Source organism: Poecilia mexicana, unplaced genomic scaffold (genome assembly GCF_051168715.1).
Source record: "Poecilia mexicana isolate PSO_F unplaced genomic scaffold, ASM5116871v1 scaffold_3, whole genome shotgun sequence".
NCBI classification, from domain to species: Eukaryota; Metazoa; Chordata; class Actinopteri; order Cyprinodontiformes; family Poeciliidae; genus Poecilia; species Poecilia mexicana.
The window spans coordinates 16,355,196-16,370,539 of NW_028263372.1; the positions used below are offsets into that span (position 1 = coordinate 16,355,196).

The window sequence follows — 15,344 nt, forward strand, 5'->3', positions numbered from 1 at the left end:
AGATTCATTAATTTCTGTAAACACAAGTTCAACATTATGTGTTCAGAATACTTTATTGATCTTTAATGAAGCATCTCAGCACTGTACATAAGATGCAGTAAACTGTAATTTTCAATTCCATGCTAGTAAAATGCAAGCTCACAACTGAAATGTAAACACAAAATCTTCCAATAGGTAAAATTAGCACAAAAAACTTATTTTGTGTGCCTGTCATTTCAGAACGCATTCAAGTTTATAAATAACCAAAGCAATTAGAGGGTTTGTTAGTGATCATTTCACATCAAACAGGTTAAAATACTAGCTAAAAAAACTTCTGATTTCCTGTTAGCCGTTCAACCTTTGAATGTTTTAAATGTTAATTAATCCAGAAATATCCAACAACTCCAGGCATTTGGAATACATAACCACATTCAGACAGCATACATTATTAGATTTTGAAAAATAAGAACAAGACCCAAAATAGGCGCATGGATTTTACACAGCCATTAATTTCACAATTTGATACGGAATATATATTCATTAAGGATATATATGTAATTTTTCTAATTTTTAGAAAAATTACATAGGACATGAAGGTCAAAGGATTCTGTATTCAGTAGATTAGTCAAAGACAAACACAAGCACAGCTATACCGAGTAAAGATACAAGTTGTAATATAGAAGCAATTCCCATTTAAACAGCTCTTGTTTTTAAGGCACATTTGTAATTAAGAGTCATGTTAACCTCTATATTCTGGCAGGCACTAACACAGCTAACAGACACGGTGATAGTAGAGGGACAATAGACTTAAACATTGAAACGCTCCACGGAAAACAAATTAATAATTTAGGAATGTACAATCAAACAAAATATAAAAACTTAAAAAAATTAAAAAAAAGATGGGTATGAGGTGAAACATTTGCATAAATTTCTATAAATGCAAATTTTTCAATGAATTTCACCTTTTGGGTCAATGTTGGTTTGTAAACAGATGGACTTTTTTTAAGCAAACCTTATAAACCTTCACTTACAACTTTACTGGTGTTGATCTAGAGCTAAACTTTTCCTTTATTCAGTTTCCCCAAAATGGCTTTATGTCTTACTATAACATCTTCCCTGGATATTTTACCACAGCAGGAGCCCATCCAGGTGATTATCAGACAGCAGCTCACTTCCGTCCCAATGACTCCGCCAGCTTCTTGAGCCTTTTCTTGAGCTCAAGCGGAAACTTCTCATAACACTTTTTACAAACAGGCTTCATGTCAAACTCTACAAACTTGTTCCTGCAAAGAGGAAAACAGGAATAAAACCACTGGAGTATTTTGGGTGTTATGTTGTTGATTAGATTACAAAACTTCCGAATGCAACACGTTGCACCAAGCTTTTTTCTGTCTGACCAACTAAATAAATTACCAGGCATCTGAATTTAATCAACCAATCAAGCTCTGCTTATATCTAACATGCATGTACATGTTTTAGATTCATGCCACCAACACAAACAGCTACACTGGTTTCACTCTAGAAAGTAAATTACAAAAAAATAATGACATGCCATACAGCCAAAGAAGTTAACAAGGACAACCACAGTAAGCGAGGAAGGCAGCGACAGCACCAACCCATGGATGGAGTGGTGAAGCTACAGGCACACTGCCGGATTTTTCCTGCGGTCTTTAGCATCACGTTCACGCCGAGCAAGTCTGCGTTTCAGCTCTTCAGGCAAGTGCTCATAGCAATGCTTACACACTGGTTTCAAGTCAATTTCAACAAACTTATCTCTGAGTTGTGATAAACACACCAATTGAGGCGTGGAAAAGAAGACACAGGAGGAAAACAGGAAATAAGAAAGAAGCAGTGTTGGGGCATCATGAAAAACACACCTATTAATAGTGAGAAGTGTTAAAGAAAAGTAAGAGGCACAACAAACATGAGGTGGAAGAGTTGCATGTTACTAGATTTTATGGTTTGCATCAATGAACATATTAAGACTTACTTGAGAGTGAGCTTGGTGTTGCAGGTGGAGCAGGAGAAACAACTGACACACCAGGCTTTGTTGAGAGCAGACACAACTGAGGGGGTGCAGAAGAAATAAATAAAAACAGAAGATTCAGCTGCTGTCACTGAAAGCAACACTTTGTTCATTGCTGAACCACAGAACTTTTTTAAATTACTGAACCACAGAAGATCCTAATTATGTGTTTTATCACACCGATGCTCACCATCGCCTTCAATCACACGGTTGCAGTGATAACACACGTCCCCAAAGAGCTTGACAGCAGAGAAACAAGGAGAGAAAGCAAACAAATTCCTTCATTGTCTTCCTGCGTTGTGATGTTGGTCGTGTCATTCAAAGCCAAGTTTTAGCTTCTTACCTGATTGTAATGCGTCTCACAGTAAGCCAAACCTTTTCTCTCATAATGGCGGTGACCAAGGAAAGGTTTCTCACATTTGGCACAAACAAAGTGCTGCAAAGAAACAGCTGTTACTAAGGGGAAGACGCATTTCTAATGAAAGTCAAATACTGATCAAACTGAAGAGATGCTGGCTGAAATCTAAACATGATATAAATGACTGTTAAATAGTCGGGAACATTTACAAGTAAAATGTCTGAATCTTCAAAAAACACTGCAGTTTGTATGTAGTCTCCTCTTGTTGTGTACCCATGCATCCCATAATACAGAGCATTCATGGTGTAACTATTAAAAAAAAGAACCTCATGTCTGTCATTTCTGAAATGGTTGGATGTAAAACTACTTGCTGCCAATTAACATCTTCAGCATTACACCGCCTGCTGAACACTGTTAATAGTGTCAAACTTTTAGAGAGTATGAAATGCAGCAGCCTTCAGTCAGATGAATCCATCATTTGATCTGCCTTGCTTGACCTCTGGAGAATTCATCTTTTCCAAACTCTCAGGCCCATCAGAAACACTCCAACTAGCTTAAAGCGTTTTGGGTCCAAATACCTTTTCCTTCATTTTCAAGTTCATATATCTTGACAACATGCATAATTTATTGAATGTTTTTATATTCTACCCAAGCCTGGCTGCAGTGCAGAGATCTGAATAAGACCAAGGATGTCTTTAAGATTTGGACAAAATCATGTATATCTATATAGATAAGGGGAAGATAAGAGTTTTGTGCCTGAAATTTTATGAAGAACATCTGAAGTCAGAATCAGATGAGAGACAAAATTATAATCTTTTTCTCATTTGAGAAAAAAACAACAACATTCTTTCATCTTTAATTTGAGTTTCATGATTATCGTTATACTGCTTTCATTCTGGTGTTTTTTTTAATTGGAAAACACATTTTTAGACCGAAAAACAATATGAGCCATTTCTCAGGTAATGAACGCATTGAAGTGCGATAAATATTACCAATAAGACCCAAGACTGAAGCATTCACAAACCTCCACATGCCACTGCTTGCCCATGGCGTTGACCACACGTCCCTCAATGGGCCTCCTGCAGGCGCCACAGATTGGCACACCCATCTTATCATGGCAGGGCAAACAGAAGAGCTCCCCTTTCAGTTCTCTTGCATCAGCAGTCAACTCTTTTCTAGGAAAAAAAAAAAGAATAAAATTTAAAAAGACTGTTAAATTTATCCTACCAGTAGAATGTGTGGAAACATGAGAATAAGATGAAGGTGATGGCACCGACCCGCAGTTGTTACAGTTGAAGTGGTCAGGGTGATATGGATCGTTCTTAAAGATCAGCGGCTGCTCTTCAATAATAGCATGGCACTTCTGGCAGATATACTTGCCTAGGCCCCGAGCCTTCTCCCGATTATGGCATGGACGACACAAGTGCCTGAGGGAAACAAAAAAAAAAAAAAAAAAAGCAATCACAGGGTGCCAAAAACATTCCTACAGATTTTGTGACACACTCCATCACAGCTGCTTAAAATTCCATTATTTGCTAAAATGCAAAGAGAGTCACAAGCTTGGCAAGCGACGCCACCTGTTCAAAAGGCTGCCACGCTGTTATTTGCCAGACTGTAAAACGCCGGGATTACTAACCTGCCAGCATTTTTGACAAACCCCACATCTGCAAGTACTGCCTGACAAATATCGCAGCAGAAGCAGTCAGGGTGCCAACTGTTGTTCATGGCCTTAATGACACGACCGATGATGAACTCTCCTGGAAGAAGAAAAAAAGAAAAAATCATACGACAGATCAACTCGACACACCAGGCATGAGATGAAAACGCATAATTAAAATGAGACAAACACTGCAACACTTAGGCTGCCAGCAGGTATGTTGACGAAAAAACAAAATAGTTTAACTGTATTATCAACTAAATTTGTAATATCACTTATAATTTTGATATGAATAGATTACAAACTTAAAAAAAAAGAATATTCCAGTTGCCACTTCCCAAAAAGCTACAAACAATTTAGTTTTCTGAATCCACACAAAACGTGGTCAATACTAAAAGTCAACACTCACCACACTGGTGGCAGCAGGGAGCGAAGAGCATCTGGAAGTCATGCTCACAGTATTTCCTGCCCTCAAACTGTAAAAGGAAAACATTCAAACATATTTGTTAAAGAGAGTCAACAACTCTCTGTGCACTCGGTATGGCTCAGTATTGCGTTGATTTGTGACATTCAAAAGAGCACCATCATGTGACATGCGTTACCTCATAGAAGAGTCCTTCTGGAAACTGCTGGAAACACTGGGCGCAGACGAAGCACTGCTCGTGGTAAAGCTCTCCATTACTGTTGACGATTTTCTCAGTTGGAGCAAAGCCACTTTTACACCGCTCACAGACTGCGCTGACCAGGGCATTCGCAAAGCTGTGTTACAGGGGGAGAAAATAAAACACGCGTGCATTTCTCCCCTCGGTGTTCAGGCTTAGTCCGGTGTTTATCGTTTCTCACATAGCTCAAATCTGAAGTATATGTCAACTGTGTTGAGAGGAACGGGAATAATGAACTCACCTTTAGTCACTGCAAAGACATCACCTAATTTGGTAAGGTTAGAGAAGCACTGATGGCTGGCTAAGCCTGCATACGACTATGCAAAAATAAATAAATCTTTCTCCCCCTTACAGGTTTCTTCTGTTTTTGTTCAACATAAATGTATCAAAACAAGGCAACTTATTAATCATTACAAATAACCTGAGAAAATAAAAAATAAGTCTTTCAGACTGTGATTTTATTTAGTGAGAGAAGAGCTTTCCAAACCAAGATGGGTCTGTGTGTAAGAATAACCACTCTTCCTGTCAAGTCACAAATGTCCTCCATGTTTACAGGAGTAGAATGACCCTAGTGAACTTAGGTGTGGCCATCCTCCTGAATTTACTTCGAATGCTTCCATACCACAAAATAACCTCAAACAACATCAGAAGCCTCACTTGCTTTATTTAATGTCAGTGTTTATGATCTGTCAGAAAAAAAAAGAAAGAAAGTCAAGACTTGAAGTTGTGGTATCCTTCATGCTTTAGTTATTTCCCTGGTTCAACACACCTGAATCAAATAACAGTTCATTAGCAAGCCTCTGCAGATTTCTGACATGCTGAGTGAGGAGGTAGTTGGACAATGTGGGTTAGGTGTGTTGGCGACATCAAAAACCAGCAGTACACCAGTCCTTGAGGACAGGAGCTGCCATGCATACCAGTCCCAACTATGAATGGGTTTCAGATGGGCCTAGTTAAAGTCAGGATTTATGCTCAGCTAAGATACTAAGGCATTACTTTAAACAGGCTGTTTATTTGCAAAAAGCCTTCGGTTGTGCTTAATTAAAACAAAGAATGGGACAAAACTCATTTACTAAATAGTCAAAAAGCCTGATGACAGTGGGTGGCAAAAATAGTAATTACATTTAGCTGACTTTTTAGTTATGAGTTTTGGGGGCATTTCTTATAGGCCCATGTTGGTTTGTTTTTCTCTCATATTAAATGAAACGATCATTTGAAAGGTGCATTTTGTATTTTCTCAAGTTATGCTTTGCATTTTGTACACTTGTGCAGTTATATAGGCTTAGATCTAAACAAAAACGGTAACAACGAACACAGCAAAAGCTACATTCTCAACATATTAGGAGTATAGAGTTGTACTTAATCTATAAGCCTTTAATTATCCAAAGCTGTTTTGAGTGAAATTGTCGAAATTAGTAAAACGCTAATATCACCAAAAATATTTACACACAAGGCATTTTGTATGTATTGTTACAAAAAAGCCTCTATTGTAACAACACATAGGTTCACGTTAGACGCTAAAACTGGCTAGTAGGGCTAGAGAGACCTTCAACAGTCAAACAACTACCATGCTAATATTGCAACTTCGCAAGAGGTAGGGATTGGATACATCCCTATCTTTTTTCACCTGTAAAATCAAATTCTGAAGGAACCGAAATGAAAAAAATATATAGGTAAATGAAAGACTCCAAACTAGTTACTTTGTAGCTGAGCCAGTTTACTAAACTACTTTCTTCTGAGGTTAGATACGTTGGCAAGCTAGCCTGACATTAGCTTTAGCAACGCTAGCAGAGTTCCCGTTAAGGATTTAACTGTCCGTACCTGCCCGTCATCCCAGCTACCCCCAGCATCACCTCCTTAAACACAGTCTGAGGGGGAAACGGGTTACAAAACGCTGTGCTTGATTATTTTCAGAATTACAAAGTTTTGTCGACTTGAAAGTCCCCGTCCGACGCAAACGCAAGGAGACCGAGTAGGCAGCAGTGGGGAGTGTCCGAGAGTCTGAAACCAACCAGGGCGTCGCTTACCCAATGTAGGGCGCGAGCACAAAAAGAGGGGTCTGCTTTTTAAAGCTCAAATAACATATATAGAAACAAATAATGTGGTTAACTCATTCTAAACATACAATTTTCCAACAGGTGTTAAACAACCACCATAATCTTAGAAAGTTGTACGTGTTTCCTGGCTTCAGAGTAACCACAATCTTCACGTTTCATGTTGAGTAAGACCTCTACCATTCAACATACTCTTAGTAAATATTAATAACTGTTCAAAACAAACGAAATTAAGAGGACAGATAGGAGCCGAATTACCATTGTTTATGTTCAGTTTAATATGAAGATTGTGCATTTGCCCATTAAATATGAGGTAAACTGTAAATGCACAATATAAATATGTAGGATATTCAATGTAAATGCAAAGAAATACAAATTCAACAGCCATAGATATATTTAAAATAATTCCAGACACAATATTTTTTTAAACAAGCGTTTTTAATGACTATAAACTAAAATATTGTATAACTTTGGAAAAAAAATACAAGTTACTTTCAAAAAAATCTCAGTATTATACAGCTTTAATAAGAGAAAATATAACTTAACAGCAGCTGAACTGTTTCAGAAGAAAGATCAGCTCTCCATCCCATGCTTAGATTACAATAATCATCTTCATGCACAGGTGAAAAGAAATGCAGTTAACCACACTAACCAGCAGAGGGCGTGTATTTACAAACAGATAAAAGAAATATGTTCTGAAAGTATTTTCATTCGGTTTTCGAACAAACGGGATGAATCATAAGAGGGAAGAAAACACATAAAGACAGGATGGGTCCATTAACAGAGCAGCAGGCTATTAAATTTGAAGTTTTTACAAATTTAACTACAGTTAACATAATAATGATACACAACCAATGTTAAATGAAAAATGGTTAAACAATATTCAGGACTTTTTTTTCCGTTTCACTATGGAGAACGGCATCATTTTATATCTACAAAAGGGAGATTGTGCAAGTAATAGCATGTTGTTTTTATTATTATGGAATTGAGAAAAATGAAATTTAAATAAAAAAAATAGGATTTAACAAAAGACAATAATCAGTTTGTGAAGCATTCAGCCTGAGCCACATCTACTCGTTCTTCTCACTTTGTTTTTAATAACATTTGCAGTTAATAGTGCTTTACATTTTGTCAGCCAGCATATCAGTCATTCAGTCAGATGCAACAGCTTCTCTACAAGCCTTCTTTTTTGACTGAATGCTCAGTTGCACATTTTAACTATATACATTTACTTTATCGGAGGCAATTAAATGACTGTAACCTTGTAATTCAGTGGTTCAAACCAACATTAGCTTTTTTTTCCCCCTAATTACAAATTTAAGTGACTACATCACCAGGATTTATAGTTAAATATGTTTATCTCTGGAATTTAACAACATCCATACATCTCATCAGTGATTCGTAGTACAGTCTCCTTTTTCTATTTCCTTTACCAGTATTAAACACATTCGATATTACAACAAAAACTAAATAGAAAATCCTTCTCAGATAGACATTTGTATTAATAGTAGCACATTATATGATTGTGTTGTTAGGCAAGTTTCTCTTGCCAAAGGGATTTTCTCCTCATATAATAAATAATCAGCTATATTCATTAGACTTAGAATGTTAAAAAATAAAAATAAGTCTTAAAAAAAATAACAGACATTCAAGTAATCTACAAAAAGAGTTTGTGACAACAGAGAGAAATTACCTCTGCCTCTGCATAATTTTGCCTTAATTGGGGACCTTCATTAGAGGAAAAAGTGCATTAAAGTTATACGTTGTATATACAAGTATACTGCATATTAATGTCTGTAATTAGGGTTTCTTTCATGTATATGTTTTCAAATAAACACTTTTTCTTTACAGTTTCAACAGGATAATTTGTCATACAATACAGAAATGAAAAAAAAAAAAAACGTGGTGCAACTCGGAGATATTTACAAGCTCATCATGGCCAGCCAGTTAATGTTTCAAACAGGAGATAGGCTATCCTTGGGCTTTTTCCACTTGGACAGAAGAACACAAAAATAACAAGTGGTAGTGAATCAGTCGACAGGGAATAGTGGCTTTACGAGGGAAAGCTGGAGAGGTTAGAAGAAACAAAAACATAATTTCAAGACAGAATCCACCTCTGCTGCTGCATACCAGACTGCTGTCTCATGACCACCACCCAGTCTGGGCCACACAAAGCCTCTTGGCAAAGACCAGTTAGCAATTCCGCACAGACACTAACGTAAATTTAAAAAGAAAAAAAAAAATCCACAAACGTTTGCAGAGCGATTAACCAAAAACCCTCCTAGCTTATCATGCTGATCATCCCGTCAAATTTATGCACTGTATTTACCTTTAATCCACGACGAAGATGATTACACAAACCGATTTCACACACATTGTGCATTTAGTGTGACAATTATAATTGTCTTTGTAAAATTCATCTCTGAGAAGTTACTTCCTTTTATTAAAAGGATTGTAGTTATGCCCTTACAAGGCAAAAAAAACAAAAAAAAACAAAAAAAAACAATATTTACCATATATACAAAAAAAAATATCTGCCTGCATGTCGCCAACACAGATGTAGAGCAACTTCTGTCTTGAACATAATTCCTCAAATTCCCAACAGACTCGAGATACATCCATCGCTATACTAATTGATGTGTAAATAACAACAGGTCTGAAGGGCTCAGAGGAAGAAAATGCTAAAGGATATAAGTGATTAAATTATATAAATGCATCAGCTACATCAAATTAAAAACAAAATAACATCAAAAAGATGTAATTTCTTCTTCTGTTGTACCTGTAAAAATAAGAATCTGCGCACAAAAAGAAACAAAAAACAAATTAGCCCCTCACCAAACCTTTCCATTCTCCAGCTCTCTACCACGTAGGCATCATGTCAGGGAACCAGACCCGACCCAAATGCTTCGACACCTCCCAGTGGATGTCGTCCAGCTCGTAACGGTGATCCGGAACCAGCACTTCCTCCATGATGGACAGCTGCTTTAGTCTCTCCCCGCACATCTTCACGAACTCCACGAAGGCGCTGCAGGACACCTCGCACTCTCCCAGGCCGATGGCGGACAGCTGCGTGCAGCGCTGGGCGATGCGGATGAGCTCCTCGTCGAGAGGCCGCAGCCCGTTGGCGCACACCACCAGCTCCACCAGACGCGGGCAGGTGAGCCCGACGCGGCCCAGCACGTCTTTGCTGACGGAGCGGCCGAAGTACAGGTGCGTGACGGGGATTTCGTCGCGGAAGAAAGGGTCGAACTCCTCCTCGTAGAGGTAGAAGTACATGACCAGGTTGAATTTGGGGGAGTGGCGCACCATGGCGTCCCAGCTGCTCTTCTTGATGGTGTGGAACTGCTGGCCCGGGTTCTCGCTGACCACGTCGATGCGAAGGTGCTCGAGGTGAACGTGCTTCTCCGAGGAGAGCGCGATGAGGAGCTCGTCGCTCAGCAGGTGGTAGTTCAGAGCCAGCTCTCTCAGGCCGTGGCACTGATCGGCCACGCACATGATGCCTGCAAACAGGAGAACACAGTGAGTCGGTGCAAAACAAAACAAACAAACAAAAAAAAAAAACCTCAAACAACCTGAGGTTTTTTCACATTTTATCACATTAAAACTACAACCTCCAATGTATGTTGCTGGGATTTATGGAGGATGAATATTAATGAGCTCCAGAACTTTCAGACTTTAATTTGTAACAAACTATGAATCAGGTTTATTTCACTTCAGTATTAGAAGATATTTCGTATTCGTCCATCTTCTAAAATCCCCACATATTAAGATTTTTGGTCATCACATAAAATTTTTTTTAAAAAAGCGAAAAATCTAAAAGGCACACTATAACTTTTGCAAGGAACTATATCTATATATATTTTTAATATTAAGTTATGTTTTTTCTCCACATTAGCATATGGAAGCATGTTTATAATCAGCAATTTGCTATTTTTGTGAGTTGTCTACATCAGGTACTTTAGGTAATAGAAAGCTTTTTTACCCATTTCTTTTGTTTTAGAATAATTTCTCATGGATGTGAAATTAAGATAATAATAATAATAATAATAATAATAAAGTAACAAACTAAATGAAAGAGTTGGCAGAAGTCAGTGTGTAGTTAGTGTTTGCATTTGCAGCTAAACTGAATAAAATTTAATACAATTAGATTTATCTGGAGTGCCTGGATTTCACCTACATGCCACCTGTTTAATATGAAGAACACCCCGAGTCGACTTTTATTGTGAATCGGTGCAACCCAGATGAACTAAACTGAATTTATCTTGGTGAGAAATGAGCTTCTCAAGAATAATGAGTCGGTTATTAAGAATTAACAGCCGTGCCGTAAATCATGTGTTGTGTTCGTACCTGCAGGTGAAACATGAGGGCAGCTGCTCATTTTCAGCAGCTTGAGAGTGTCGCTGTTGTTGGCCACCAGGACTTTGAGGGACGGATCGTCCACGGGGGTGTCGTCGATTTTCAGGGAGGACAGAGACTTGGAGTTGACGAAAACAACCGTCAGAGCGGAGATGAAGTGAGACTGTAAAGAGAAAGAGACACATTTAATGGTACAAAACGCGATAACCAGGGTGACATAACACCATTATGACTGTACCAATCTGGTTCCAACACAGTGGTAATGGTGGTGCAAAATGAAATTACACGATTGCAAAACTAGCAGGATGCCGTTTTAGTAGAATTTTCTGCACAAAAATAAAAATAAAAATCTTTTCAATTTAATGGCTGAAAAAAGATAATTTAAACATAAGTGTGTGTGGGTATTTTTTCAGATTAAAAGGAGAAAAAAAAAGTAGACTTTACTATTTGTTGAGTAAAAGTCTACAGTGTGTGTAGCTAAGAGAGGCCTTGTAGATTCAGACTGGAAACGTCGCGGCTGAATGAATGTCCCAGTAAGAGAGCCGCAACGCCTTCCAAGGGAGTCGCTCAAAAAACAGCTTATCCTGAAGATGCTCTTTCTGACGGACACATTTCCAATTTTCAGTTTAGCCTGAGCTGCTGGTTTTGAGTTTGACTGATCCCAGGTTAATCATAGAAACAATTACAATAAAAGGAGAAAAAAAGTTCTACATGTCCTTTGATAGTAGTAGTAGTTTTGTACCCAACAGAAACTAATGGAATTACAAAAGCAGCGACTTTTACGAATCAAAGCATAGATCCCATGTCGTTGGAACGTGGCCTGCCTTACCAATTGGATCCGATCACGAGGTTCTACACCGAGTGTGAGCTAATGTCAATTAATTGGAGCATTTTCACATTATTCCCAAAGAAAGGCTAAGGCTTGCGTCATTCAGGTGCTACTTATAACACACGAGACTTAGAGCTTCAACATGACAGACAAAATAATAATAATAATTTCAACAATGAATAATAGAAATCTGCTTTTGCTTTGAAAAACAAAATAAACATATATAGTCAATCTTGTTTTTATATGAACTAAGTTATATATATTTTTTATTTGTCTTGTTTAGTTTATCCACGTATGTTTTATAATTCTGTTTTTAGTTTTAGTTAATATTACTCTCCACTGTTACTCTTAAAACTTTGTTTTTCTAAATTTTATTGCATCTTTTTTTTTTAACAATTACTGCATTTCTGCTTTTCTCCTATGGTAAATGAATGTGGCTCCTTAGTTCATCATTAGAGGCACAGCCCTAAGACTACATGTCCTGCATTGTAACAAATGGTCAAAGTCTACAAGGCTTCTCCACACAAACTTAAATTAGGTATATAAAAGAATAAAAATATCAAAAAATAACTGATGGTTTAAGTGTGGGGCCAATGACAGGAAGTGTGCTGAGAGGGGCGTGGCCAGGAAGGGATCTTGCTCAACATATCTTGATTGATTTATTAATTAATTAATTGACTGAACACTTGCCACAGTCAACCAACAAACCGAATCCATTAAAAAAAGAATATAACACTGTTCGTGAAAATACTCGACCTGCAAAGCTTATCAAAGTTGTTGAACCTTTAAGGCTTCCTTTTAAGATCAAGCCAGTATAAAAACTTAGTACTTAGTAAACTTAGTAAAAAACTTAGAAAAGCCTAAGAAAAAAAAAAAAATCCAAGCTGTGACCTCCTCTCAAAGATCAACTATTACGGAAAATAAACACAAAAAGTGACATTGTAATCCGTCAGCTTGAGAGTTTTCCAGGCCTTAGACCTTCCCGTGGGCACACGGCATCAATCAGGACAGCCTCATCTCATCCATTCATCAATAATCTGAAGTTTAGGCGGCTGAGCTATCGCTGCCCTTCAGGGTTACCTTGGGCATCTCCATGAAGCTGGGCCTGGCTGTGGATATGAGTCCCAGGGTTTTCAAAGAACAATTCACCAGCTGAGAGAGGATGTTGCACGCCGCCTCTGCAGACTCTCTGCTGCTGTCCACCTGCGAGTCCGACGCAGAAAATCAAATCCTCTTTTTAAAAAAAATGGAGGAGGTGAATCCACTTTGGGGTTTTTAAAACACAAACCGTCCGCCTGTCTCACCTTGAAGCTGACGTACTGGAGGTGGTTGGAGTGCTTTTTGATGATCTGCTTGATGAGCTCCGGGTGTGTGGCCTTCAGGTAGGAGCTGGCCGGCTGGTTCAGCTCAAACTCAAAGCAGCGCCACAGCTCTGGCATGTGGAAGGCCTGATTCCAGCCCCGGCACACCTAGAGAAATTACCCAACAGACTTCATGTAAGGAATGGAGTGATTTAAAAAACACAAATAAATAAAAATGTAGTAATATGACAGAATGAGACTCTGGGCGAAAGAAACATCAACCTTTGTGACCTTTACACCAAAAGACTGTCAAATTTGTTGGAAGAATGAATATGTGTGTAGCCAACACCAGCTACAAGAGTGGCTAAATTGATACTGTGACCTTAAGTCACCTTAAGGTAAGGTAATAAAGAATGTTTGCCAAGCCATAAATGATGAAACGCACTTACCCATCACAACTTGCTCTGCTCTACTATATAGCCAGTAAATAAAGGTGTGATCACACGTCTCCATCTTAAAACCTAATCAAATCCAGGCTTACAAGCAAGTTGCTAATGATTAATTAGTGGCAATTAATCTTCTAACTTTCAGAAATCAGCTAGGAGTGGAGGTGGTGACAGTCTGAAACTGAATGCTGGCTTTAATTCACTGATAAAACAGTTCTGTTCTGTTTGATTCGGCACCACCACTTTAATGCAAAGTGCTTTGCAGAAGTATTTATACCCCTCTGTGTTTTGCTGTCCAATTCATTTTACTAGAATCTCATGTGAAAGACCAAAGCAAAGTCGTGGGTAATTATGAGGCGAAAGGAAAATGAAGCATGGTTCTCAAGTCTCTTTTCTCTCAAGTCCAAATACAACTCGCCAAAACACGACAAAGTTTGCGGGAGTGAATACTTTTGCGATAATGCTAATAATAATTTAAATGAGAAGCCCTACATCGCCATTTCACACAGTCCCATAAAGAGTATAGTTGACATGTAATCAGTGCTTTCAGGGTACCAGAGAAGCATAAGCTCTGTCCAGCAGTGGGAGGTACTGGAAAATGTGAAGCAGGATCTCCTGTGGCATACACTCCCAGCTGGCTCCTTGCTCTTCCAGTTCTTTCTCCTCCTCCTCCTGCTTAGTTGACCATTTGATACTCTTCTGATACCCCCCACTGGGACCTCCTCCTTCCTCCTGCTCATTCTCTTGGAGACCTCGTTTCATCCTGGGAAAGGAGAAGAGGGAGTTTAACGTACACCCAGAGCTCTGGAAGAATGCAATCATTTTATTTGCAATCCAATAATTAACACATCAGTTCATATTCGGTTAGTGGGCTGCAAATGCTTTGGGAAAATTATTGGATTCGGCCGTAAATTAAGTCACTGACTGGACACTGATGGGCTATCTTTAACCTTGATCATCGCGCCACTCGTGGCGCCGCCAAGTACACCGGGCTGTGAATGGTGCGGACCCAGTCTTTCTTGCTCACAATGAAAACATTTGTACTCATAGGTCACGCCTCCCTCTATTTCAACAAACGCCACCGATGTCAAATTAACATGTTGTAAATTTGTTGACATCAAAGCAATGGCTAAAACAGCTTTAAGTTAGCACAAATGTGCAAAAATGTCAAGAGACTGACGTTAAAAACGGCACAAAAACACAGATCAATAGTTAGCTTAGCCACATTTAACCACGCTGGGGGTTAAGCTGACAATTATTAGCAAGTTGTAACTAGCGACTAAAACCAGTCGTCTTAAACAAATTTAATGTCTAAGTTTAGCTTTGTCTGTTTATCTCACCTGGCTTTCAGCTCCACCGTTGGTTGTTTATTTACGGAGAATCACTTTCAACGTCAACCTGGACCGACAAAATAAAACTGCGTACGGGCTGGCCGAGCGATCAAACACATTGGACCATACGACAGTGCGGTGTGGCCGGGCCTTACTGAACACCAACCGAGGAGGCTTTCGACGGGAGATCTCCAAAAGTCTTCGAGTTTTCCAGGCGCCTGACCTAGTTTCGATCCACAACTCTGCCTCAGCACAGCACTTTGTCGGCTAAAGATGGCGTTTGTGTTGCTGTGCGGATCAGAGCGCTGTAGTTATAGTGAATAGTCGAAAGGGGGCGCAGTTTCA

At 38.7% G+C, this 15,344-nt stretch overlaps 2 protein-coding genes across 3 annotated transcripts; both read right to left on the bottom strand.

Annotated features, from left to right (window-relative positions):
- Positions 1–34: 34 nt before the first annotated feature.
- Positions 35–6,723, bottom strand: LOC106927319 (LIM and senescent cell antigen-like-containing domain protein 1). 2 transcript variants are annotated; one of them, XM_015002809.2, is made up of 10 exons: positions 6,504–6,711; positions 4,623–4,779; positions 4,430–4,496; positions 4,000–4,120; positions 3,641–3,790; positions 3,388–3,538; positions 2,349–2,441; positions 2,196–2,244; positions 1,970–2,045; positions 35–1,262 (listed from the first exon to the last, which is right to left on the bottom strand). In XM_015002809.2, exons 1-10 carry the CDS (start codon positions 6,530–6,532, stop codon positions 1,148–1,150), a joined length of 1,008 nt encoding a protein of 335 aa, XP_014858295.1. In that variant the 5' UTR covers positions 6,533–6,711; the 3' UTR covers positions 35–1,147. The 2 variants fall into 2 exon arrangements, with proteins under 2 accessions (XP_014858295.1, XP_014858292.1); XM_015002806.2 differs by lacking the exon at positions 35–1,262 and adding an exon at positions 1,278–1,754 and having other exon boundaries at positions 6,504–6,723.
- A 432-nt stretch (positions 6,724–7,155) lies between these two features.
- Positions 7,156–15,344, bottom strand: LOC106927323 (F-box/LRR-repeat protein 3-like). Its single transcript, XM_015002817.2, has 6 exons — positions 15,009–15,344; positions 14,224–14,431; positions 13,226–13,390; positions 13,002–13,124; positions 11,084–11,255; positions 7,156–10,236 (listed from the first exon to the last, which is right to left on the bottom strand). The coding sequence occupies exons 2-6, from the start codon at positions 14,428–14,430 to the stop codon at positions 9,596–9,598; spliced, it is 1,308 nt and encodes a 435-aa protein (XP_014858303.2). The 5' UTR covers position 14,431; positions 15,009–15,344; the 3' UTR covers positions 7,156–9,595.

Excerpts from the sequence above, each read along its gene's own strand:
- LOC106927319 (XM_015002806.2), bottom strand. The coding sequence starts at position 6,532 with ATGCTGGGGGTAGCTGGGATGACGGGCAG. Across the intron at positions 4,780-6,503 it reads GTAGCTGGGATGACGGGCAG|CTTTGCGAATGCCCTGGTCA; the intron begins GTACGGACAGTT and ends CCTGTAACACAG. Across the intron at positions 1,755-1,969 it reads AACACCAAGCTCACTCTCAA|AGATAAGTTTGTTGAAATTG; the intron begins GTAAGTCTTAAT and ends ATCACAACTCAG.
- LOC106927323 (XM_015002817.2), bottom strand. The coding sequence starts at position 14,430 with ATGAAACGAGGTCTCCAAGAGAATGAGCAGGAGGAAGGAGGAGGTCCC. Across the intron at positions 11,256-13,001 it reads GCTTCATGGAGATGCCCAAG|TCTCACTTCATCTCCGCTCT; the intron begins GTAACCCTGAAG and ends TTCTCTTTACAG. Across the intron at positions 10,237-11,083 it reads CCCTCATGTTTCACCTGCAG|GCATCATGTGCGTGGCCGAT; the intron begins GTACGAACACAA and ends TCCTGTTTGCAG.